Source organism: Bubalus kerabau, chromosome 10 (genome assembly GCF_029407905.1).
Source record: "Bubalus kerabau isolate K-KA32 ecotype Philippines breed swamp buffalo chromosome 10, PCC_UOA_SB_1v2, whole genome shotgun sequence".
In the NCBI taxonomy this organism is placed as follows: Eukaryota; Metazoa; Chordata; class Mammalia; order Artiodactyla; family Bovidae; genus Bubalus; species Bubalus kerabau.
This window is the reverse complement of record NC_073633.1, coordinates 97,292,516-97,319,029: the sequence shown is the minus strand read 5'-3', so window position 1 is coordinate 97,319,029 and position 26,514 is coordinate 97,292,516. Positions and strand designations below refer to the sequence as shown.

The following is a 26,514-nucleotide window of genomic DNA, read 5'->3' as shown; positions in this document are numbered from 1 at the left end:
TAATAATATCCTTTTAAGTTTCCTCCATGTCTTTTCATGGCTTGAAAGTTCTTCAAAAGAAAAACAAAACAAAACAAAACTTTTTTTGTTTTTAAAGCACTGCATAATATTTCATTGTTTGGATGTACCACAGTTTATTTATCCATTCATGTACAGAAGCCTGTCTTGGTTTCTTCCACATTTTGGCAATCATGAATAAAACTGCTGAAAACTAAACATCTGTGTGCAGATTTTTATGTAGACTTAAGGTTTCATCTCTTTTGGATAAATATCAGAGAGTGTGATTGCTCAGTCATATGACAAGAGTGGTTAGGTTTGTAAGAATCTTCAAACTCTCTTCCCAAATAGCTATATCATTTTGCCTTCTACCAGCAGTGATGAGATTTCCTGTTGTTCTGCCTCCTTCTCAACATTGAGAATTGTCAGCGTTCTATATTTTAGCCATCCGGATAGGTTTGTAGTGGCATCTTGTTTTAATTTGCATTTTACTGATAACATGGTATGGAGCATTTATTCATATGCTTATTTACTATATATATATATCTTTTCTGCTGAGATATTCATTAAAGTCTTTGGCCCATTTCTTAGTTTGTTTTCCTGTTATTGTTAAGAGTCATTTGTATATTTTGGATAGCAGTCCTTTATCAGTATGTCTTTGCAAATAATATCTCACAGTTTACGGTTTGGCTTTTCGTTCTCTTAAGATTATCTTTCACAGAGCTGAAATTTTTAATTTTAATGAAGTCCAGCTTATTCCTTCTTTCTTTCATGGATTGTGAGTTTGGTGTTATATCTAAAAAGTCATTGCCAAACTGCAAATCATTCTCTTTACCTTCTAAGAGTTTTATAATTTGGCATTTTACACTTAAATCTGTGATCCATTTTGAATTAATTTTCGTGGAAGATTTAAGTTCTGTGTCTAGATTCAGTTTTTTTTGTTTTTTTTTTGCATGTGAGTCTTCAGTTCTAGTGTCCTTTGTTTAAAAAGACTGTCTTTTCCCCGTTGTATTGCCTTTGTTCTTTGTCTAAGATCAGTAGACTGTTTTATGTGGGTCTACTTCTGGGCTCTCGGTTCTGTCCCGGGTGTCTACCTGTCTTTTTTTTTTTTTTTTTGGTCAGTACCACACTGTTTTGTTGGATAGTGACAGTCCTCCAACTCTTTCCTTCTTTTTCAGTGTTGCTCTTGCTATTTGGGATTCTTTGCCACTCTTTGTAACTTTAGAATCAGGTCGTCAATGTACGCAAAATAACTTGCTGGGATTTTGATTGGCTTGCGTTGAATCTATTGCTGAAGTTGAGAAGTACTGACATTTTGACAATACTGAGTCTTCCTGTCCATGAACATGGATTATCTCTCCATTTATTTTGTTCATCCTTGATTTCTTTCATCAGAATTCGGTAGTTTTCATCATATAGATTTTGTTAGATTTATACTTAAGTATTTGATTTTTGGGCTTCTCAGGTGGCTCAGTGGTAAAGAATCTGCCTGTTCATGCAGGAGACTCTGGAGACATGGGTTTGATTCCTGGCTCGGGTAGATCCCCTGTAGTAGGAAATGGCAACCCACTACAGTATTCTTACCTGGAAAATTCTGTGGACAGAGGAGCCTGGTGGGCTGCAGTTCATGAGGTAGCAAAGAGGTGGACCTCACTGAGTGACTGGCATGCATGCATTTAATTTGGGGGGATGCTAATGTAAATAGCATTGTATGTTTAATTTCAAATTTCACTTGCTTGTTGTTGATATTAGCGTCCAGTTTTAATGTCTTCTCTGCTTGATTTTTAAACCCATTTCAGTTGTCAGACCTGCTTATCTTATGAGTCTTCCTTTTAGAAAGAGCCAACAAGCCAGTTGTGGAATTTTTTTAAAATACATGCACATACATATATTGGAGAAGGAAAGGGCAACCCACTCCAGTACTCTTGCTTAGAAAATTCCATGGATGGAGGAGCCTGGTGGGCTACAGTCCATGGGGTCATGAAGAGTCGGACATGACTGAGTGACTTCACAACTTCACGACAACATGACATACATATATGCACACATGCACACACACATACGTGTGAGTGTATTTTTGTGTGTGTATTTGTACTTAAATTGGAAATCCCTATGCTTTTCACTTTCTCTTAATCTGATTTTCAACATAAATTAATATTCTATCTTTGTTTTGTTACCTGGGGATTGGGAAAAAAAAATTAATCAGATTGTAGAAGTGGTCATGAACCATATGACTGGCTTTTTTAATGTTGATTAGAAAGGCATTGTGTTTGAAAATCTTTAGAATGTTTTTTCAGTGGAGGTGTTGATTTTGGTTGTAGAATTTAATTACTGTGGATGTATTTCTTTTTGAAAGTTTTGTGTTTAACAGAAATGGTGATATTGAAATTTTATAATGTTTTCTAACAGACTACTAAAGATTGTTCTGCTCTAAATCATTTAAATATTAAGGCATTTTACTCAAATGCCTAAATTACCATAGAAAGTGTTTGATATTATAAATTTCCCAGATTCCCTACACTTAACTCAATATGTTGCCTAAGTTAGAATTCCCACATTACCAGAAAATCTTCTGAATCTACCAGAAAATGGCAGATTTTGACATACCTGTCCTAACATATTTGCATGCCATTAAGTTCAGTTGAGTTTCATGTGGTGTTGTAATTTAAACATATTTTGACATTAGAAGCTTGGAAGAAAAGCTATGACAAACTTAGTGTATTAAAAAGCAGAGACATCACTTTGTTGACAAAGGTCTGTATAGGCAAAGGTATGGTTTTTCCAGTAGTCATGTACAGATGTGAGAGTTGGACCATAAAGTAGTCTGAGCGCTGAAGAATTGATGCTTTCTAACTGTGGTGCTTGAGAGTCCCTTGGACAGCAAGCACATCAAACCAGTCAATCCTAAAGGAACTCAACCCTGAATAGTCACTGGAAGGACTGATGCTGTGTTCCAATACTTTGGCCACCTGGTGCGAAGAGCTGACTCAGTGGAAAAGACCCTGATGCTGTGAAAGATTGAAGGCAGGAGGAGAAGGAGACAACAGACGATTAGATGGTTGGATGGCATCACCGACTCAATGAACATGAGTTTGAGCAAACTTCGGGAGACAGTGAAGGTCTGGAAAGCCTTGTTTGCTACAGTCCATGGGGTCACAAAGAGTCACGCACAGCTTAGCCACTGAACAACTTCACAATTTATTTTTAAAAGTAAAATATATTATTAAGATTATTCACCACATTTTCATGAAGTTGTACATGGGAATTCTCATTTTGTCTGGAAAAAGATTCTGTGGTACATTTTTATATGTTTTGTTGTCTTATAAAATCTAGTTATTTTTGGTGTCTTTGAGGATTCAAAGAATCTCACTTTTTTAAGCTACTTACCAGGCTTAATGAAAATCTTAAAGTTCTCTTATTGTTGTGGCAATGGACTTCTTCACCTTCTTTTAATAATTCTAGAGTTTTCATCTTTATAGAATACTTGCATTATTTAAAAAAATTCTACGTAAGAAATTGCACTTGTCATCTTCCGCCTGCTCTTTATTCCTCTACCCACTGCAAAATGACTTCCACTTCTGTTTCTAAAATTGACTTTGCTTAGTTTACTAGTGATCTCCTCTGTCAAATTCAAAGGAATTTTTAATTACTTGCCTTGGTTGTTTCCCATCTGTTTCCTCTCCCTTAAAGCTCTTCCACTGACCTGATTGTTCCTACTGTTTCCTGGTTCGTCTGTCTTAGTTGTTTTCAGTCTTTCCATCTGAATCTTTTCCGTTTGTTTCCAGTTTGCATTTTAAATGTTGCTGTGTTTTAGAATCCTATTTATGGATTTTCTCACTTGGTGCTTCTCCCCTGGGGTTGTTATTTAATCTTAGGCTTTAGCTGTCACCTACAAAGGATGATCCCTAAAGGGAGCTCTTCTCACTCTCCTGACCTCCAGTCCTCCAGATGGAGGTGCTCCTTGGTGTCTCTGTACTATTCCGGCATGCTCAGGAACAGATTTACAACTGAATTCATACTTTCCTCCAAACCTGTTTTTATTTCCTATCTTAACTGGTTAAATGTTTCTTTATCCAGATAAGCCTAAAATACAAAGAACGTCCGAACTTACTTCTCCCCTCCATCTAATTAGTCTCTGTCTCCTGTCTGTTTGAAGATCTGATAGCTCTTGAAGTGGCTTCTTTCGTGTTCCCACTAACCCAGTTTAGGCATGCTTTATCTCCTTTCTGTTACCCTCTTATCTTATGCTAGTTTGTCTGTAATCTATCTTCTGTCCTGCTACAAAAGGGACCCTCTGAGACACAAACCTGTCGTGTTATTCTCTTGATTAAAACCTCTCATAATTTATTGAATTCTTACAGGGCATTATGCTACTCATCTTCCACTATGTCTTTTAGTTCTTAGAAATATTCCATGAGAAGGGTACTCTTCTTATTTCCATTTTAATGATTTTTTTTAAAGGCTGAAAACAAAAATTGAATTCCTTGCTTAAAGTCACATTTGTGGGAAGTAGCAAACCAAATCTTTTTTCTTTCCAGGCTTGAACTCTTTAACTGCTATCCTCTACCGACCCATCAACGTTTGTAGCAAGAATTCTTTAAAATGGAGCGTATGAGATAATCCTCTGGGAGGAGAGTGTCTCTAACACTATTTGTGTTGTGTACTTTGTGTTTTAAGTATTTTAATTTTTATAAATGTTTCATTATATATGCATATATGTGTTATACCTTTATATATATCTACACTTTAATATTTTATGTAGGAACTTCCCTGTAGCTCAGACGGTAAAGAATCTGACTGTAATTCAGGAGATCCAAGTTCAGTCCCTGGGTTGAGAAGCTCCTATGGAGAAGGGAATGGCAACCCACTCCAGTATTCTCATCTGGAGAGTCCCATAGACAGAGGAGCCTGGTGGGCTATAATCCATGGGGTCACAAAGAGTCGGACACGATTGAGCAACTAACAATATGCTACTACTGCTATTTTATGTGTAAAACATATCAAAATATTATGTCTCCACATCAAATATATAGATGTGTTTTATAAAATACATATATGTGTATGTTTATATACATATTCATATATATTATCTTCATAAGTTGTATAATAATATTCATACTAACATTAATTTGCATATATGTGTGTATATACTAATATTATATATACCATGAAACATGTCTAGGTCTATATATAGATAGCTGGGTACTATAGAGGGAGAGATGCACCCACAAATGCATATTTATATGGGCTTCCCAGGTGGCTCAGTGGTAAAGAACCTGCCTGCCAATGCAGGAGACATAAAAGACGTGGGTTCGATCCCTGATAGGAGAAGATTCCCGGGAGGAGGGAGTGGCAACCCACTCCATTATTCTTGCCTAGAAAATTCCATGGACAGAGGAGCCTGGCAGGCTACAGTCCATGAGTTCACAAAGAGTTGGACATGACTAAAGTGACTTGGAACACGTGGGTATATATTAATAAATTTATAAAAGTTATTTTTAAGATGAATGGATACATGTATTTTTCAAATGAATAAATACATTTATACATAAAAATATGCATATTTTCAGGTTGATGATCTAGCAGGAGTGGCAAAGAATGGCCCACTCCTTTGCCCACTCCTGCCAAATCCAGAGCCAAATCCAGAGCCAAATCCAGACTGCTTCCTGTTTTTGAATATAGAAACTTTATTGGAATACAGCTACTTCCATTCACTTATGCATTGTCCAGGTCACTTTTGTAATATAATATCAAAGATGAGTAGTTTTGACAGAGACCATATAGCTGCAATATTTACTGTCTGACCTTTTACAGAAAATGTTTGCTAACTCTTAGACTGTAGGCTGATTTCCAAGTTCCCTGGCAGCGCATGACTGCTGAGTCTGCTGACTCACCTTCCTCACAAGTATTAGCTATGTAGAACGTGATGTGTGCAGTTACCCGAATATGAAATCCAATATTGTTCCTAGGTGCTTTATGCTGTTTCCTTTCCCTGAAATATCAACCCAACTTCATCTGCTTTGCTAGGTGAAATTTATCTATTTTTCAGAACTAACTTTTAAACCACTTCTTACAAACTCAGTTTCTTATTAAAATAGAGTTAATCATTCTGTCCTTTGGACTGATTTTGTATGATAACCATTTACTATACAGAAATTATACAGATACAGGGAAATATCTGTGTAGTATCTGAGGGTCCTCTTATCCCTGTTAAAGTACCTATGCATCTTTCATATACACTGTACAATTTTGACAGTTTAATATTTCTGAAGTTGGGATGTGTCTTATGAATGATCTCTAAATTGTATTTGCTAGTGTTTCCTTCCTTCTTTCCTTTTCTGGAAGTGAAAGTACTAGAAAAGAGTATATGTGCCAGTTTTTGACATCTTAACTTCATAGAAGTACTTTATTTATATCTTTTTACTGTTCTTAGAATGCAAGCTCATTGAGAAAAGGGTTTTTGTGTTTGTTTATTTTTTAAAAAGATGGTGTTACAGTGTCCTTTTCATCATATACCAAATATTTCATATTGAACTAAAAGTACATACTATGTCAATTTATATTTTTCAGTTGTAGGTCGTTGTCTCCAGAACTAGTAAGTTAAAGGTCAGAACACAGTCAAGATTTAGCTGCCTCCTTTGCTTATGTTGCAAGAAAAGCATTTTGTTGTGTGAACTTCAGTAACTTCAGTAAGCTGTAGAAGCTTAGTTGAAAATTCTTTCAGTATTTTTGTTTTAGAGTTTGGGAGTAATATAGGGATATAAGGCAAATTAAAGAATTAATGCATAGAATTTTCCTGAAATAAATTATACTGGAAATCAGATAGCAGTCCAAGTACAGTATCAAAATGGGATAACACTGGATGATGTAGCTATGTATTTTAGAAAATTGTGTAAGACTTGAAATAATAGAATGGTGAGTTGGTGACAGCGACATTTAATAAGTGGATTGTATGGAGTAGAGTTAATATTAATAAGCCTACCATTTGAGAGTACATTATCCTGTGAGTAACGAACAACCATCACGCTTTACATTTTCTCTTTTAAGGGGTTGAGCGAGAGGATCTGGAGAAGCAGATGTCAGATTTGAGAGTGCAGCTGAACTTCAGTGCAATGGCTTCTGAGTTAGAGGAAGTGAAGCGGTGCTTGGAGCGAAAAGACAAGGAGAAAGTACATTTGGCAGCCCAAGTGGAGGTGACTTTGCTATGTTTAAGCCATGTTCAAAAGACTTTAGTTTTGTTTCATAGCATTGCTTAGTGAAAATTTAATGTAAAGATTGTGATGTTTTACGAACTCAAGTTTGGGTGGAGATAATGTCAAGTTATCTAGATGGTTACTTTAATTACATAGATAAATTTCTGCGGATTCATTTCTCTTCATTTGGACCTCAAAGCCAGGATACCTATGAAAGCGGCAAATACTCTTCCACTAGCAGTTGAGCCCTTCCCTCAGCTAGAAGGGATCTTTCTTCTCTCAAGGAACTGCAGTTATTTGTGGTGGGTGTCGGGGAGCGGGGTGGGGGTGAAATTGGCAAAAGGCATAGCAATAAGGTATTACTGATACTTTTTTCTTTGGAAATAGAAAAGTTTTCAAATCTCTAGCTGTGTTGCGTGAGGCAGAGGTGCGATGCCTCCATCAGTTTAGAGTTGTGTAGTAGTCATGAATGATGAGTGAAGTGTAATTAGGCATCTCCCGTTTCCTACCTGCCTTTTATCTAGCACAGATGGTGCTAGATAAAGGTAATTATCAAAAACTATTAAAAAATCAAAGGAAAGGACTTGATAAAAGAAAATGGCTTAATTCCCATTTTAATTATGTAAATTAGATCCATGCAAACATGGAGGACACATTTGGAACTAGATATGTATCAGTCTTTCTCTGTATCTGTTGTTGTTAGTGAAGTTGTGTTCCAGTTGTAATAAGTAGTCACATTTGAAGAATTTCCTAAGTTATAATGAAAGGTAGAAAATTGGTGTGAAAAGTATCTTTTATAAAATCCAAAGGAAATATCTAATGTTACTGCAGTCTTAACTTTCTCTTTCATCTTGTCAGTGCATCAGTACACAATATATTTTAGATTTGTTTCAGGTTCATATTTAAAGATAATTTAACAGTGACATTTTCTTTACAAAGCCTCTGCATGTTTATCTCTTTATTAATTTTTTAATGGGAATATAGTTGACTTAGAATACTATATTAGTTTCAGCTGTACAGCATAGTGATTTTTATGTTTTTATAGATGATGTACCATGCCATGTTAATTATAGTATTATTGACTGTTCTCTCTGTGCTGTATATTATATCCCTGTGACTTTTTAATTCAACTTAACTTTTTTTGGCTTAAAATTTTATATTTTATTGAGGTAACGTTGGTTCATAATACTGTATAAGTTTCATGTGTACCACATTATATTTCTCCTCCTTTCCACTACATTGTGTTCACCACCAAAAATTTAGTTTCTCTTCATCAGCATATATTTGATCCCCTTTACCCATTTTTGCCTCCAACCCCGACTCTGTCCCATCCCTTGTGATAACCATTAGTCTGTTCTCTGTATCTATGGGTTTGTTTTCATGACTTGTCTTTTTTAACATTTCACTCACTTTTTAAGTGGTTCATTCATTGCCTTTACTATGTATTTTCCTTTCCTAGTAAAGTACATTTTTCCTTTCATTCATTTTTCCTATCTTTATAGGGACTTTCCTTTTCCACTTAAAGAAGTTGCTTTAACATTTCTTGGAAAGCTGGTTTACTGTTGTTAAACTCTTTTTAGTTTTTGCTTGTCTGGGAAACTTTCTCTCCTTCAGTTCTGAATAACTTTTCCATGTGAGTATCACTGGTTGTAGATATTTTTTCCTTTCATCACTTTAAATAAAATATACTATGCCGTTCCCTGTAGACCTGCAGAGTCTCCGCTGAGAAATAGGTGATAGCCTCTGGGGCTTCCCTTGGATGACACTCCAGTTTTTCTTTTTCTTTTTGACTGCCTTTAAAATTCTCTCTTTAACTTTTGCTGTTTTAACTATGCTAGGTCTTGGCGTAGATCTCTTTCATTTTGTTTGGGATTTTCTTTGTTTCTGGTTCTGGATATGTGTTTCTTACTACAGGTTAAATTTTCAACCATGGTTTCACCAAATTCATTTTTGCCTCTTTCTTTCTCCTCTCCTTCTGGGACCTCTAAAATTTGAATTTTATTATGCTTGATGTTATCTTCAGTTCAGTTCAGTTCAGTCGCTGAGTCGTGTCCAACTCTTTGCGACCCCATGAATTGCAGCACTCCAGGCCTCCCTCAGTTCAGTTCAGTCGCTCAGTTGTGTCCGACTCTGCGACCACATGATTCGCAGCACACCAGGCCTCCCGGTCTATCACCAACTCCCGGAGTTTACTCAAACTCATGTCCATCGAGTCGGTGATGCCATCCAGCCATCTCATCCTCTGTCATCCCCTTCTCCTCCTGCCCCCAATCCCTCCCAGCATCAGAGTCTTTTCCAGTGAGTCAGCTCTTCTCCTGAGGTGGCCAAAGTACTGGAGTTTCAGCTTTAGCATCATTCTTTCCAAAGAACACCCAGGGCTGATCTCCTTTAGCATGGACTGGTTGGATCTCCTTGCAGTCCAAGGGACTCTCAAGAGTCTTCTGCAACAACACAGTTCAAAAGCATCAATTCTTTGGCACCAAGCTTTCTTCATAGTCCAACTCTCACATCCATATATGACTACTGGAAAAACCATAGACTTGACTAGATAGACCTTTGTTGGCAAAGTAATGTCTCTGCTTTTCAATATACTATCTAGGTTGGTCATAACTTTCCTTCCAAGGAGTAAGCGTCTTTTAATTTCATGGCTGCAGTCACCATCTACAGTGATTTTGGAGCCCCCAAAAATAAAGTCTGACACTGTTTCCACTGTTTCCCCATCTATTTCCCATGAAGTGATGGGCCCAGATGCCATGATCTTGGTTTTCTGAATGTTGAGCTTTAAGCCAACTTTTTCACTCTCCCTTTCACTTTCATCAAGAGGCTTTTTAGTTCCTCTTCACTTTCTGCCATAAGGGTGGTGTCATCTGCATATCTGAGGTGATTGATATTTCTCCTGGCAATCTTGATTCCAGCTTGTGCTTCTTCCAGCCCAACGTTTCTCATGATGTATTCTGCTTATAAGTTAAATAAGCAGGGTGACAGTACTCCTTTTCCTATTTGGAACCAGTCTGTTGTTCCATGTCCAGTTCTAACTGTTGCTTCCTGACCTGCATATAGGTTTCTCAAGAGGCAGGTCAGGTGCTCTGGTATTCCCATCTCTTTCAGAATTTTCCACAGTTTATTGTGATGCACACAGTCAAAGGCTTTGGCATAGTCAATAAAGCAGAAATAGATGTTTTTCTGGAACTCTCTTGCTTTTGCAATGATCCAGCGGATGTTGGCAATTTGATCTCTGGTTCCTCTGCCTTTTTTAAAACCAGCTTGAACATCAAGAAGTTCATGGTTCACGTATTGCTGAAGCCTGGCTTGGAGAATTTTGAGCATTACTTTACTAGTGTGTGAGATGAGTGCAATTGTGCGGTAGTTTGAGCATTCTTTGGCATTGCCTTTCTTTGGGATTGGAATGAAAACGACCTTTTATTAGAGGTCTCTTAAACTTAAGCCTCATTTAAAAATTGTTTTTCTTCTTGCTGTTCTCATTGAGTGATTTCAACCATTCTGTGTTCTAAGTTGTTTATGTGTTTTTCTGTCACCTAATCTGTAGTTGATTCCCTACAATATGTATTTCATTTCAGTTATTATATTAATTGCGCTACCCTGGTGACCCTGATGGTAAAGAATCTGTTTGTAATGTGGGAGACCCCGGTTCTATCCCTGGGTTGGGAAGATACCCTGAAGAAGGGAATGGCAACCCACTCCAGTATTTTTGCCTGGAGGATTCCATCAACAGGGGAGCCTGATGAGCCATAGTCCATGGGATTGCAGAGTCAGGCATGACTGAGCAATTAACACACACATAATATTCTTCACCTCTGATGCCTTCTTTTTTATATTTTCTAATACTTTGTTGAAGTTCTGTTTTCTTCCCTTATGCTCTTAAGTTCAGTGAGCATTTTTATGATCATTGCTTTAAACTCTGTACCAGGTACATTACTTTCAGTCATTTCATTAGATTTTTTTTTTTCCTGGAGTTTCATTTTGTTCTTTTGTTTGAAACACAATCTGCTGTCTTCTTATTTTGCTTGCCTTTCTGTGTTTGTCTCCATGCATTAGGAGAAGCAGTTACTTCTCCGTTTCTTGAGGGTGTGTCCTTGCGTAGGAGCGTTTTTAGACAGACTGTGTGTGTCCATTGGCTTTGATGGAAGGGCTGAAGCTGAAGTGACCACGGACTTCTTTTGGTGTGTACTGGGGGGGATTGTTCCCCACTGAAGTTGGGACCTGGTGTGGGGTTCAGGCTTCTCCTAGGATGTGTGGAGGGCTACCACTTTGGCACGGGGGCTGGAGCCAGAGGGGTTGGCTTTGGAGCCCAGCATGAACCAAGATTTCTCCTAGGGTGTGCCAGGGATTGCTGCCTTGGTAGAGGGACTGAAGTGGGAACCTGGTGTGGCTGAGGTGTGTGCGGGCGTCCTTGCCGGGATAGCAAGCATGTCAGGCTCCTGCCAGTCTGCTGCTGCCGTGCTGGGCCTGGGAGTGAATGAGTCTGTGTGCATAGTCTTTAAGTGCAGGGTTTCGCTTTCCTACAGCCCTCTGGCTCTCCTGACTGTAAGCCCTGCTGGTTTTCAGAACCAGTTAAGGGGTTTTATCTTCCAGGTGCCAGTCTCCAGGGTTGGTGTGCTTGAAGTTGGGACTGAACCCCTTGCTCTTTAGGGAGGACCTCTGAATTTGTGATCTCTCCTCTTCCTCTTGGGTCACCTGCTGGGAGTGTAGGTCCTAATTCAATTACTTCCCTTTCCATTATACTCATCTTGGTATTTTTTTTTTTTTTTTCTTCTTTATACCCTTCATTGCAGAGGAGCTGTTCTGCTATGAAAATTGTCATTGCTTATTGCAGGTCATTCTCATAGGTAGTTGTTTTGTAAGTAGTTGTAGTTTTTGTGTGTCCTTGGGAAGAGGTGAACTCAGTGTCTGCCCACTCTGTCATCTTGATCTCAACTTCCCCTCTACATGTTTAATAAACTCATTGGAAATATTCTCAGGGCAACTGTAACTGTAGGACATTTAAAATTTTTAGGGAAATTATCTAGCTCTTTATTCTGCTCTCATAAGTGGTAAAATATGATTATTTTGTCAAAATTAAGTATTAAAAAAAACTATGCTACTGATGCCAAAGCTAGAAAGATCCCTTTGCTGAGTCATTTAAAACCATATGTTGGTCTGTCCTCTCGCCCTCTTCCTCTCCTCCCATACTTCTCATTGTTTCTTTTTATTTGCCATTTATGGAAAAATTGAAAAAACCTCAAGTATGTAGACATTAAAAAATTACTTATAATTTATAAATTACATTTGCTTTCCCTTTGTCCTAAATTGATAGTTCTTTTACATTTTCACATGTTTTAGGGAAAGAGTTGGAGTTCTCGTTGGTTAGCTTGGATTGGTTGTGTACATTTGGATGTGAGATTCAGTTGGAAAGAAAGATTGAATATTTATTCACATAGGAAATAGTTAATGACCATCTATTACATGCCAAGCACTGTTCTAGTTACTGGTGACATAGCAGTGAACAAAAGTCCCTCATATTTCTATATTTCTATGAAGATGATTTCCTAAAATTGGCATAGAGGATTCTTTGAGTTTGTTGCAAGTATAGTTCAAATTCCTTTTGGAATGTGGAAGATTTTTATGATTTTCATTGAAAAGGATATCACAAAAAGACATCATTCATCCTGGAAGAAATTACCATTAGCCAGTTATTATTTCCCCTGATTTTTCTCATTTTTAACAGTAAAATAATTAAATTTGCATTAGTTGTTTCAGATTTAATGACACTTATGTTTACGGCTTGTTTATTTTTTACCTTGTGGAGGTCCTTTGAATATCTTTATCCCCAAGCTATTTTCAAAGTGACATCCTGTGTGAACTTTGTGAGAGACATATATCCATCATGGATCGCTCAATTTAATCTCTGAATTGGAAATTTTATTGAAATTTAATCACAAATCATTTAGCCTCTGCTTTACTTTTGGTGGTATGAGATATTACCTTATATACAGTCTATAAAAAATTGAAATTAATCTCCTTTAGTTGCTTTTTAGAGATTAAATATAAGTAAGAAAAGATGCATGAAACAAGATTATTGATCAGATGCAGAGCATTTGTTTAGTAGCATTTCTTTTGGTTTGTTTGATCATTAATTTTTTTCTCTTTAACTTTGATCTGATTCCTCTCCTACAGAAGCTTGTACACGGTCTTGTGATTTCATTTTTTCTTTATCTTCTCTCATCTCATTTTTTGTCTTTGTTCCAGTTGTTCCCTGTTTCTATAAACATCCTCTTTTCATGGATATTCTGAAGCTTTTCCTCCCTGAAGCTTTCTTGTATTATATCCATTGCAAGTGATAATCCTTCCTTCTGAACCATCTTCTCACCTCCATTATTAAGGACCTTACAGCACGTTTTTCACCCTGTCTTATTAAAGTAATGTGGGTATATTTCTTTAAAATTTCAAAGCAGGTTGAAATAAAGGTGAAATGAGGCTATAGAAGAAAGCAGTCCTGTCACCAAGATAAATCTGACCTTGATGTCCCTACCATTTTTCAACATCTTGTCACATCTGGAAATTTGCATTTTCTATGTCCTAGAATTAATGTGACCCAGGAGTCTGATTCATATTAATAATGAAGTGTTTAAGAGAGCAGTATATGAAAGAGAGCCAGGTCATTGACATATCTCTGAGAGTCCTACATGGATATTTATTCTCTTGTGTGGGACACCAGTCTCCCAATTTTCTGTACCTAGATTTTAGAAAACTGCATTAGTAACCAAAAAGTTGCTTGGTGGACAGGAATGAGAGAGTAATGGTGTCTAAAGAAAGACTAATTTGTTCATGGCTGTGGTAAGGCTCTCCAACCCTCCACCTCTCTTTAACAGCATTCTTGTACTCAGAGATCCTGTTTACTCTGGCAGATTCTATCTTTATTCCTGAAGTGTGTTCAACTGATTTCTTTTGTCTTTCTAAAAATCTTCTTCTCTGCTTCCACTCTGATGCTTATCCTCCTATTTACATTTTCTTTTGATATACTTCTGTGTACAGATTTTGCTCAGGGTCATTTACCAGTATGCATTGATGTCATAATTCAAACTCTGACTTTCTGGGAGCCACTTATGAATTAAAGACTTAGATCCCTTTTCAAATCATAAACAAGTATGGGGTAAGAATCAGGTCCTACCTCAATATCCTTTTATGTCCCCTTTCCAACAGTGTCTTGCTCATTTTTTCAGTTCAGTTTAATCGCTCAGTTGTGTCTGACTCTTTGCAACCTCATGGATGGCAGCACGCCAGGCGTCCCTGTCCAACACCGAGGAGCTTTCACTCCCTCAGTCTCCTCTCTCCCTCCAGGCTCCAGAGGCTCCTCAGTATCTGGCTGCCTGCAGGACGACTTTCATGCGGTTTTAATTATTGTTGCCTTATAATATGCTTTAATATCTAAACAGGCTAGTCACCCTTTTCAGTCTTTGCATTAAGAATTTTCTTTTCCTATACTATCATATTTCATATGAATGTGAAATACTAATTTTTAACATATTGTTATTAAAGTATGTGTTCAGTTCAGTTAGTCAGTTGTGACCACTCTTTGCGACCCCATGAACCACAGCATGCCAGGCCTCCCTGTCCATCACCAACTCCCGGAGTCCACCCAAACCCATGTCCATTGAGTCGGTAATGCCATCCAACCATCTCATCCTCTGTAGTCCCCTTTTCCTCCTGCCCCCAATCCCTCCCAGCATCCGGGTCTTTTCCAATGAGTCAGCTCTTTGCATCAGGTGGCCAAAGTATTGGAGTTTCAGCTTCAGCATCAGTCCTTCCAATGAACACCCAGGACTGATCTCCTTTAGGATGGACTGGTTGGATCTCCTTGCCATCCAAGGGACTCTCAAGAGTCTTTTCCAACACCACAGCTCAAAAGCATCAATTCTCTGGTGCTCAGCTTTCTTTAAAGTCCAACACTCACGTCCATACAATACTATTGGAAAAACCATAGCTTTGACCAAATGGACCTTTGTTGGCAAAGTAATGTCTCTGCTTTTTAATATGCTGTCTAGGTTGGTCATAACTTTTCTTCCAAGGAGCAAGCATGTTTTAATTTCATGGCTGAAGTCAACATCTGCAGTGATTTTGGAGCCCCCCAAAATAAAATCTCTTACTGTTTCCACGGTTTCCCTGTCTATTTGTCATGAAATGATGGGACCAGATGTCATGATCTTAGTTTTTTGAATGTTGAGCTTTAAGCCAAATTTTTCACTCTCCTCTTTTGCTTTCATCAAGAGGCTCTTTAGTTCTTCTTCACTTTCTGCCATAAGGGTGGTGTCATTTGCATATCTGAGGTTATTGATATTTCTCCTGGCAGTCTTGATTCTAGCTTGTGCTTCATCCAGCCCAGCGTTTCTCATGATGTAGTCTGCATATAAGTTAAATAAGCAGGATGACAATATAGAACCTTGATGTACTCTTTTCCTGATTTGGAACCAGTCTGTTGTTTCAGGTCCAGTTCTGACTGTTGCTCCTTGAGGTGTATACAGATTTCTCAGGAGGCGGGTCAGGCGGTCTGGTATTCCCGTCTCTTGAAGAATTTTCCACAGTTTATTGTGATCCACACAGTCAAGGCTTTGACATAGTCAATAAAGCAGAAGTAGATGTTTTTTTCTGGAACTCTCTTGCTTTTTCAGTGATACAATAGATGTTGGCAAGTTGATCTCTGGTTCCTCTACCTTTTCTAAATCCAGCTTGAGCTCTAGAAGTTCATGGTTCACATATTGCTGAAGCATGGCTTGTAGAATTTTGAGCATTACTTTATTAGCATGTGAGATGAGTGCAATTGTGTGGTAGTTTGAGCATTCTTTGGCATTGCCTTTCTTTGGGATTAGAATGAAACCTAACCTTCTCCAGTCCTGTGGCCACTGCTGAGTTTTCCAAATTTGCTGACATATTGAGTGCAGCACCTTCAGAGCATCATCTTTTAGTATTTTAAATAGCTCAACTGGAATTCCATCACCTCCACTAGGCTTTGTTCGTAACGAAGCTTCCTAAGGCCTACTTTACTTCGCATTTAGGCACTCAGTTAATATTTGTTGACTGAAAGAATATATTGTAGAAAAATTTTATGGTTATTTTTCAAAGCTGGCATTTGTTGTCTAGTAATTCTTTAAAAGCACATTCATTTCGAAAGAGTTATCAGTATTCATGGGGACCTTTGCTCTTTCTCACTAATCGTATTAGTTTTTGTTGGTCCAGAATATATATTTTAAGTAGTTCAGCACTGGGGAAAAACAATTGAGAATAGCTTATGAAAAACCCAACTGAAAGCTACATTTGAGTTTGCATAATTTACCTTTCAAATTCCACCTAAGACCTTAAATCTCTGCATGCATAGAAAATACTAAGTGGGATATTTCTCTTCTTCTAAACTTGAGTTGAACTCATTAACCTTGATAGGCTATTTGTATTCATAAGAATTCCAAGCATCCTCGATCAATGATTCTTTCTGATTTAATCTCAGCCTCCATCTTCCATCAACTTACTCTTCTTGAAAAAAAAATTTGACTTTTAAATTCAAGGAAGAACTTCAAAAAAAAAAAATAAAAAAGGCTCTGTACATAATTTAGATTAAGTTTGAAAGTGATAATTGAGTGACAACTGACATGATTATTCATTAGCAGAAACTTGAGACTATAATGCCAGTATTTGCTTTTAAAAAGAAGATAGTGGAAAATAAATGATAATCAATAACAACTTTTTATGATTAGTACAGTAGAAACAGAAGGAAGATTGCTCCTTTTGTGCATGCTTTTGAGTAAACTCTTTTTTTTTTTTTTTTTAATTTTATTTTATTTTTAAACTTTACATAACTGTATTAGATTTGCCAAATATCAAAATGAATCCGCCACAGGTTTACATGTGTTCCCCACCCTGAACCCTCCTCCCTCCTCCCTCCCCATTCCATCCCTCTGGGTCGTCCCAGTGCACCAGCCCCAAGCATCCAGTATCGTGCATCGAACCTGGACTGGCAACTCGTTTCATACATGATATTTTACATGTTTCAATGCCATTCTCCCAAATCTTCCCACCCTCTCCCTCTCTCACCGAGTCCATAAGACTATTCTATACATCAGTGTCTCTTTTGCTGTCTCGTACACAAGGTTATTGCCTGTTGTAAAATAAGGTATTATCTGAGCAGTAAGTAATTTTTAATATCCAAGTTAGGTTTTAAAGAAAAATATTGGCAGCAAAACATATAGATGAGAGGGTAAAATCATGAATTCTGGTAGAGATGAAGTCTGCCTGTATTATTAATCAGACAACTCTCACATTAGGACAGTTGTTAAGACCATAGATGCACCATATCCCAAGTTCTTAAAAAATATGATTATTGACAGAGATGTGTTACAAGTAAAAACTCTAAGGCTAAATAAACCTTTACAGTTCCTTCAAGACTTAGCTTAAGTCTGAGATTTCATCTGTATGAAAATATAGAAATTTTAGGAGCTTGAAGAAAGACAGTTTTTCTGTTTTCTGTAACTCTGAGTTGCAATGAGTATTTCCACAAAGCCAGAAAGCAGAAGTGAACTGAATATTTTAATTTTTTTAAACTAACATTAATATTTATTATAATTATCATTTGAATTGGCTTTCCAGGTGGCTTAGTGGATAAAGAATCTGCCTGCAATGCAGGAGGTGTGGGTTTGATCCCCGGGTCGGGAAGATTCCCTGGAGGAGGACATGGCAACCCACTCTAGTATTCTTGCCTGGAGAATTCCTTGACAGAGGAGCCTGGTGGGCTGCAGTCCATAGGATTGCCAAGAGTTGGACACAACTGAAGAGACTGAGCGCTTGCATGTACACAAACACAGCGCACACACACACTCACTCACTTACTCACTCACACATACACACATTTGAATGTGGTAAATAAAGAAAAAATTTAGGAATGAAAATGTCCATTTTCAAGTTCTTAGTTTTCTGAAATCATGATCTTCTGCATCATGTTTTACATATAAATTGAATACGTAGGCCTTTGTGATTCTTTGTATGTGGTATGTGTGTGTGTGCACCTGTATGTATGTGCATGCATGCACGGGGTGGTGGTGAGAGAGAAAGAAACTTACATGCCTCACAAAATAATGATGTGTTGAAAACTTATGATAGCTTAATGTAGATTTACTATTTAAAGCAATTATAAATTATCGGGAATAATTATTGAAGTACTTGCTTTAGAAAAGTGGATAATATGAAACAAATGAGGTAATATCTTTATATCTCAGTGACTGATGGTTCTTCATTTCTTGACTACCACACATGCCACTAAAAGGGGGCATAGCAGACTTTATAATAAGCAGATTTACAATGTGCATTATTCTTGTAGTCCTTATAGTTACCTTATCATTGGAGTGATTTTAATTTGATAGCATATCATTTTAGGTGGAAAATTAAATTATTTTTTAGATGCTTGTTTTCAGGTAAATTTCTACAAATGGAAATGAAATTGTACTGAGCCTCAAACCATGAAAAGTCAACAAATTCATTATACTCTTGGAAATGTTCAAATAGTATAAATTATCTTTGTAAGAAAATTAAAATAAATTATTCATACACACTAAGGAAACTTTTTTTTAATTTTTAATAATTATACATGACTAACATAAAGGTTAATGTTCACAAGTTTCTTCAAATGTATTAAATGCATCTAGTTTCTAGTATTTCACTTGGGTGAAATATATGTTTATATTATGCAGTTTTTATATTTTGGGGGAATCCATAGTGATAAAATGTTGTGTGGATCACAGTAAACTGTGGAAAATTCTGAAAGAGATGGGAATACCAGAGCACCTGACCTGCCTCTTGAGAAACCTATATGCAGGACGCAACAGTTAGAACTGGACATGGAACAACAGACTGGTTCCAAATAGGAAAAGGAGTATGTCAAGGCTGTATATTGTCACCCTGCTTATTTAGCTTATATGCAGAGTACATCATGAGAAACGCTGGGCTGGAAGAAGCACAAGCTGGAATCAAGATTGCTGGGAGAAATATCAATCACCTCAGATATGCAGATGACACCGCCCTTATGGCAAAAAGTGAAGAGGAACTAAAAAGCCTCTTGATGAAAGTGAAAGAGGAGAGTGAAAAAGTTGGCTTAAAGCTCAACATTCAGAAAACTAAGATCATGGCATCTGGGCCCATCACTTCATGGGAAATAGATGGGGAAACAGTGGAAACAGTCAGACTTTATTCTTTTTGGCTCCAAAATCACTGCAGATGGTGATTGTAGCCATGAAATTTAAAGCCGATTACTCCTTGGAAGGGAAGTTTTGACCAACCTAGACAGCATATTCAAAAGCAGAGACATTTCTTTGCCAACAAAGGTCCGTCTAGTCAAGGCTATGGTTTTTCCAGTGGTCATGTATGGATGTGAGAGTTGGACTGTGAAGAAGGCTGAGCGCTGAAGAATTGATGGTTTTAAACTGTGGTGTTGGAGAAGACTCTTGAGAGTCCCTTGGACTGCAAGGAGATCCAACCAGTCCATTCTGAAGGAGATCGGCCCTGGGATTTCTTTGGAGGGAATGATGCTAAAGCTGAAACTCCAGTGCTTTGGCCACCTCATGCGAAGTGTTGACTCATTGGAAAAGACTCTGATGCTGGGAGGGATTGGGAGCAGGAGGAGAAGGGGACGACAGAGGATGAGATGGCAGATTGCATCACTGACTCGATGGATGTGAGTCTGAGTGAACTCCGGGAGTTGCTGACGGACAGGGAGGCCTGGTGTGCTGCAATTCATGGGGTCGCAAAGAGTTGGACATGACTGAGCGACTGCACTGAACTGAACTGAAAGAAGATTATAAATTAGCCAAGCTTTTGGCAATTCTGATTGAAAAACAGTTCTGCCTTTGGTAATGGTATTAACTTTTTGTGGAAAATATTCTCCTTTTGAGAAAAACTGTGAAAGCTGAGTATGACATATGTTTACAAATTTTGTTTGAAGTGACAGAAAGTTATCTGGGCACAAGGACAAGAAGGAGCAAGTATTCTCGTAAGGAGTGGAATGCAGAGTAATGGGCCTGACATCTTCTGAATCACAAATTGAGAAGAGCTTTAGACATAGCTTAGGCCCACTGAAGAGGAAGAGCCTGGTAAACATCATGTACTTTCAATTGGGATACCCAAAAGGCTAAACACCAGGGCTCTGGGTGAACTGAAAATACACCAACAGTCACAAAAACTGTAACATAACTTTGATTGTGGTTTGGTTTTATCTGTCCCTATCCTAACTACCCATTTACATAAAAGTACAGTTGACTCTTGAATAACATGAGTTTGAACTGCATGGGTCCACTTATATATGGATATTTTTCAGTATTAAGTATTTCGGTACTACATGCTCTATAGCTGGTTGACTCCATGGTGAGGAACTATGGATATGGAGGGCCAGCTATAAGTTATACTTTAATTAAGCCCCTGTGGTGTTCAAGGGTCAACTGTAAATCTTTTGGGGAAGAACATATCAGCCAGAGCCCACATATTATTTCAATAATTTGTCATACAATATCTAGCCTTTGATCAAAACTTAGCAGGCAAATCAAGAAACAAAATCATACTATTTAGTAAGAGGAAAAAAAAATAGAAACAGGCATATAGACTATTCAGATGTTATAGGTGTTAGAAGCCAGCTTTAATCAATGGTAATTAATATGTTAAGAAATTAGGTTTTATGATATTTAATTCTAGAAGAGAATAGGACACGATGAAAAGAATCATTGGAAATCTGAGAATTGAAATATAACTAAATTAAGAGCTGGATGTGTAGATTGAGTTTAACAGAAGGTTATGCACACTTTTTCCTTATTACTCTATAAAGAGTTTTATGAGACCTCCATCCATATGTATGCTTAGGATATGTATTAATGGTATGTGGATTGGTTTTGTGTTCTGTTTTTTTTTTTGTTTTGTTTTGTTTTTAATTTACTTTCTAATTGGCAAGGAGAAAAACAACTTATGCAATCTTTCATTCAGTAAATTTTGATGAAGGGCCTGTTAGGTATTGGTTCTGGTGCTGGGATCTCTTGTCCACAAATGAAATCAACACTGCCCTCAGTAAAAGCCCAATCATTTAACTCACATTTTGTACTGAAATGTCAGTTCGCTAGAAGAACCAGGCCTCTTCAGCATGGATGGGCAGAATCACCATGAGGCTTAGAATGGGGCACAGGGGTCTGGGCTTGGTGCCTTGAACCTTTGGAAGTGGTCATGAGACTCCTCCGTCCCTAGTGCACCAGGATGGCTCCTGCTCTCCAAGGGCAGAACAGTATGTGTCAATGCAAACAATCATGGAGAGACAAAGCAGCAGAAATATCTTCAAACAGAAAATGGCATTTGGTGATCAAAAATCTGAAGCAATGGTTTCATAGTTTCACAGGTTTAGTATTTTCATTCTTATGTCACATTCTTCGTTTACACTTGTTTATACCTTCTAGGTTACAAGAAACTGAGATATTCTCAAGAAGGTGTTTAATGTAAAGGAGTCAAGGAATTATTTTGATAATTGCCCTGTTGGACTTCATGCAGAAAACAAATTTCATATATGTAACTACACTGTGTCATTATTGAGACTCTTTATTCCAAAACAGAAAAACTTGAGTCAACTCGAGATGGCTGTCTTGAGTTTAGTATTACTTTCTTGGTCCAGTCATCTATGACTATGGTGGTGGAGTCACAGGGTTTCTAGTTGTACTGTTTTGCATATATGTGTATTAGAATTGCTATTAAGCATCAATTTTATTAATTTTATTTAATAAACATCAATTTTATTGATGCTATTAAACATCAATATTAAACATCAATTGCTATTATTTATCAAAGAATGAAAACCTTCTTTTAGTGTTTCTTGTAAGACTGGCCTACTAGCAACAAATTCTCTCAGTTTTTGAGAATGTCTTTAACTTCATTTTAAAAAGAATTTTGCTGAATGTAGGGTTTCAGTTGACTTTTTTTGGCTGCACCATGCAGCTTGGGGATCTTAGTTCTCCAACCAGAGATCAAACCTGGGCCCTGGCAGTGAAAATGGCAAGTTCTAAGCATTGGACAGTCAGGAAATTCCCTGACTATCTTGCAGCATTTTGAATATGTCATCTCATTGATTGCTGTGTTGCATTGTTTGTCATGAGAAGTCAGCTGTTAATCTTTTGGCGTTCCCTCATACATGATGAGTAATGTTTCTCTTATTGCTTTTAAGATTTTCTCATTTTCTTTGTCTTTCAGCATTTTGCTATATATTTAGATATGGATCTGTTTGTTTTTATTCTATTTGGGGTTCATCATGCTTTTGGAAATACAGATCAATGCTTTTCTTTAAATTTCAAGCTTTCAGCCATTATTTCTTCTGTACTTTTCCTTTCCTTTCTTTCCTTGCTTTTTTCTTTTGGTATTTTTGTTATATATATTTTGGTATTGCACATTTCTCTCAGGTTTTATCCATTTTTATTCTTTTTATCCCCATCACATTTCATATTCTATTGATTTATCTTCAGTTCTTAGATCCTTTCTTCTTCCAACTCAAATCTACTATTGAGCCTTTCAAGTGAGTTTTTCATTTTACTCATTGTACTCTACAGTTCTAGAATTTCTACTGGTAAAATAATTTCTATCTTTTTTAGTGATTTTTCTCTATTTAATGAGATATTTTCTTCATATGCTTCTTTTTTACCCCCCCATTATCTCCTTTAGTTCCTGGAACACATTTCTAATTCAGTTCAGTTCAGTTCAGTCGCTCAGTCATGTCCGACTCTTTGCGACCCCATGAATCGCAGCACGCCAGGCCTCCCTGTCCAACAGTAACTCCCAGAGTTCCCTCAGACTCACGTCCATCAAGTCAGTGAAGCCATCCAGCCATCTCATCCTCTGTCGTCCCCTTCTCCTCCTGCTCCCCAATCCCTCCCAGCATCACGGTCTTTTCTAATGAGTCAACTCTTCGCATGAGGTTGCCAAAGTACTGGAGTTTCAGCTTTAGCAACATTCCTTCCAAAGAACACCCAGGACTGATCTCCTTAGGAATGGACTGGTTGGATCTCCTTGCAGTCCAAGGGACTCTCAAGAGTCTTCTCCAACACCACAGTTCAAAAGCATCAATTCTTTGGCGCTCAGCTTTCTTCACAGTCCAACTCTCACATCCATACATGACCACTGGAAAAACCATAGCCTTGACTAGACAGACCTTTGTTGGCAAAGTAATGTCTCTTCTTTTGAACATGCTGTCTAGGTTGGTCATAACTTTCCTTCCAAGGAGTAAGCGTCATTTAATTTCATGGCTGCAATCACCATCTGCAGTGATTTTGGAGCCCAAAAAAATAAAGTCTGACACTGTTTCCCCATCTATTTCCCATGAAGTGATGGGCCCAGATGCCATGATCTTAGTTTTCTGAATGTTGAGCTTTAAGCCCACTTTTTCACTCTCCTCTTTCACTTTCATCAAGAGGCTTTTGAGTTCCTCTTCACTTTCTGCCACAAGGGTGGTGTCATCTGCATATCTGAGGTTATTGGTATTTCTCCCGGCAATCTTGATATGCAGAGTACATTTCTAATAGTTGATTTTAAATCTTTGTTGATTAAGTTCAACATCTGGACCCCTTGAGAGACATTTTTTATTGTCTACGTTTTTGCTTTATGTAGGTTGCAGCTTCCTATTTTTTTTTGAACCTTAAAATTTTTATTGAAATAGGACCTTTAAAGAAAATATATTGTGTTAATTCTAGGTGCTAATTAATTCACTACTTTCTTGGGTTTGTTGTTGTTTGCTTTATTATTAGTTTAGTGAAATGGCTGGAATAGTTTAGCGAAACCTATTTTCACTGCAGTGTGAAGCCAGGGATTCGTTTGTCAGAGGGTGCCGCCTCGGATATGTGCACAGTGTCTGTGGCCGACAAGGATGATTATTGTTTTCACTGGGAGTCTTTAATTGTCTGATTTTCTGCTCCTCCCATTAAACTCTGGCTAGGGTGGCTTTGTTATCTCTCTTAGCTTTTAGCCTCTCTGCTAATTGCTATCAGATTTCTTTTTTTTTTTTTTTTTGGACAGTGTCCTTTGCTAAAAATTGCTCTGCAATTGACTCAGTTTAAGTTGGGGCTCTTTGCAGGGTCGGGTGTGGGTACCAGCCAGTCTTTGGGGTATTCTCTGGTCCCAAGAGGGCTCTCTGTAGCTATCTTATTACCTGAGTCTGTCTGTTAAACTTCTATATGGTCTGTTGTCTTGTTCCTACTAGTATTATGGAAACTACCAGCCTCTTAAATGCTCACCCTCAAGATGGCCATTGTTTCTGACATCATCTTTAGAAATTGATTTTCTTATCCTCTGTTGCAAACAACAGAACTGTTGAGCTCTCTGGTCATATGACCTTTCTCCTCAGTAGAACCTCTGCATCACTGCATTGGAGCTGAATTCAGGGACTATAATTTCCTTCCCTTTGGAGTGATGCTCCAGCTCTTCAAGTACGGTGTTGGCTTAGGATGGTAGTAGTCTCTGATCTGAATTTGCCCCTTTGGTTATGGGCCCTTTACTAATATTGCGTGAACTTGGGCAGGGGCAGTATAGACCTACCTTTTGCCCTACAAGTGGGAACTGGTTGAGGGCAAGGAGACTTTTCATTTGGCCATATCTTCTTGGGTTAGCACTTCTGATCTAGATTCCTGCCCCTCTGTGGGTGAATCTGTAGCCTTAGACTGGGAGCTGGGCAGGGGGGAAGTTCTGTCTTCTTAGCTATCCTTGCCTAGAGTGTTGCTTCAATCACACTGAGCTGGGGAATGGTATATTCAATACTATTAATATATTAAATAGATTGTGGCTTAGATGCCATGGCCTCTAATTATTCTTACCAAGATTTAATTGATTTTCTTAATTAAGTGTTTCTCATTTGCTCTGTGCCATAAGGACAATTTCTAGATGCTTTAAATGTTTCTTATTTCTTAAAATAATTTTTACCAGTTAACTGATGATTTTGTTGAGAATGGGGTCTGAAGACCATCCCCATGGAAAAGAAATGCAAAAAAGCAAAATGGCTGTTTGAAGAGGCCTTACAAATAGCTGTGAAAAGGAGAGAAGCAAAAAGCAAAGGAGAAAAGGAAAGATATTCCCATCTGAATGCGGAGTTCCAAATAATAGCAAGGAGAGATAAGAAAGCCTTCCTCAGTAATCAATGCAAAGAAATAGAGGAAAATAACAGAATCGTAAAGACTAGAGATCTCTTCAAGAAAATTAGAGATAGCACGGGGACATTTCATGCAAAGATGGGCTCGATAAAGAACAGAAATGGTATGGACCTAACAGAAGCACAAGATATTAAGAAGAGATGGCAAGAATGCACAGAAGAACTGTACAAAAAAGATCTTCATGACCCAGATAATCACGATGGTGTGATCACTGACCTAGAGCCAGACATCCTGGAATGTGAAGTCAAGTGGGCCTTAGAAAGCATCACTGCAAACAAATCTAGTGGAGGTGATGGAATTCCAGTTGAGCTTTTTCAAATCCTAAAAGATGATGCTTTGAAAGTGCTGCACTCAATATGCCAGCAAATTTGGAAAACTCAGCAGTGGCCACAGGACTGGAAAAGGTCAGTTTTCGTTCCAGTCCCAAAGAAAGTCAATGCCAAAGAATGCTCAAACTACTGCACAATTGCACTCATCTCACACGCTAGTCAAGTAATGTTCAAAATTCTCCAAGCCAGGCTTCAGCAATATGTGAACTGTGAACTTCCAGATGTTCAAGCTGGTTTTAGAAAAGGCAGAGGAACCAGAGATCAAATTGCCAACATCTGCTGGATTGTGGAAAAAGCAAGAGAGTTCCAGAAAAACATCTATTTCTGCTTTATTGACTAAGCCAAAGCCTTTGACTGTGTGGATCACAATAAACTGTGGAAAATTCTGAAAGAGATGGGAATACCAGAGCACCTGACCTGCCTCTTGAGAAACCTATATGCAGGTCAGGAAGCAACAGTTAGAACTGGACATGGAACAACAGTCTGGTTCCAAATAGGAAATGGAGTACGTCAAGACTGTATATTGTCACCTGCTTATTTAACTTATATGCAGAGTACATCATGAGAAACGCTGGGCTGGAAGAAGCACAAGCTGGAATCAAGATTGCCGGGAGAAATATCAATCACGTCAGATATGCAGATGACACCACCCTTATGGCAGAAAGTGAAGAGGAACTAAAAAGCCTCTTGATGAAAGTGAAAGGAGAGTGAAAAGTTGTCTTAAAGCTCAACATTCAGAAAATGAAGATCATGGCAATTGGGCCCATCACTTCATTGGAAATAGATAGGGAAACAGTGGAAACAGTG

The 26,514-nt window shown here is 37.8% G+C and overlaps 1 protein-coding gene across 21 annotated transcripts in view; it reads left to right on the top strand.

The window, feature by feature from the left end:
- Positions 1-26,514, top strand: part of CEP128 (centrosomal protein 128) — a 605,049-nt gene that overhangs the window by 241,391 nt on the left and 337,144 nt on the right. For all 21 annotated transcript variants that reach the window (XM_055538802.1, XM_055538807.1, XM_055538799.1 and 18 more), the window contains one exon: positions 7,045-7,190. In XM_055538802.1, coding sequence (XP_055394777.1) covers positions 7,045-7,190 — 146 coding nt within the window. The remainder of the gene's footprint in view (positions 1-7,044; positions 7,191-26,514) is intronic.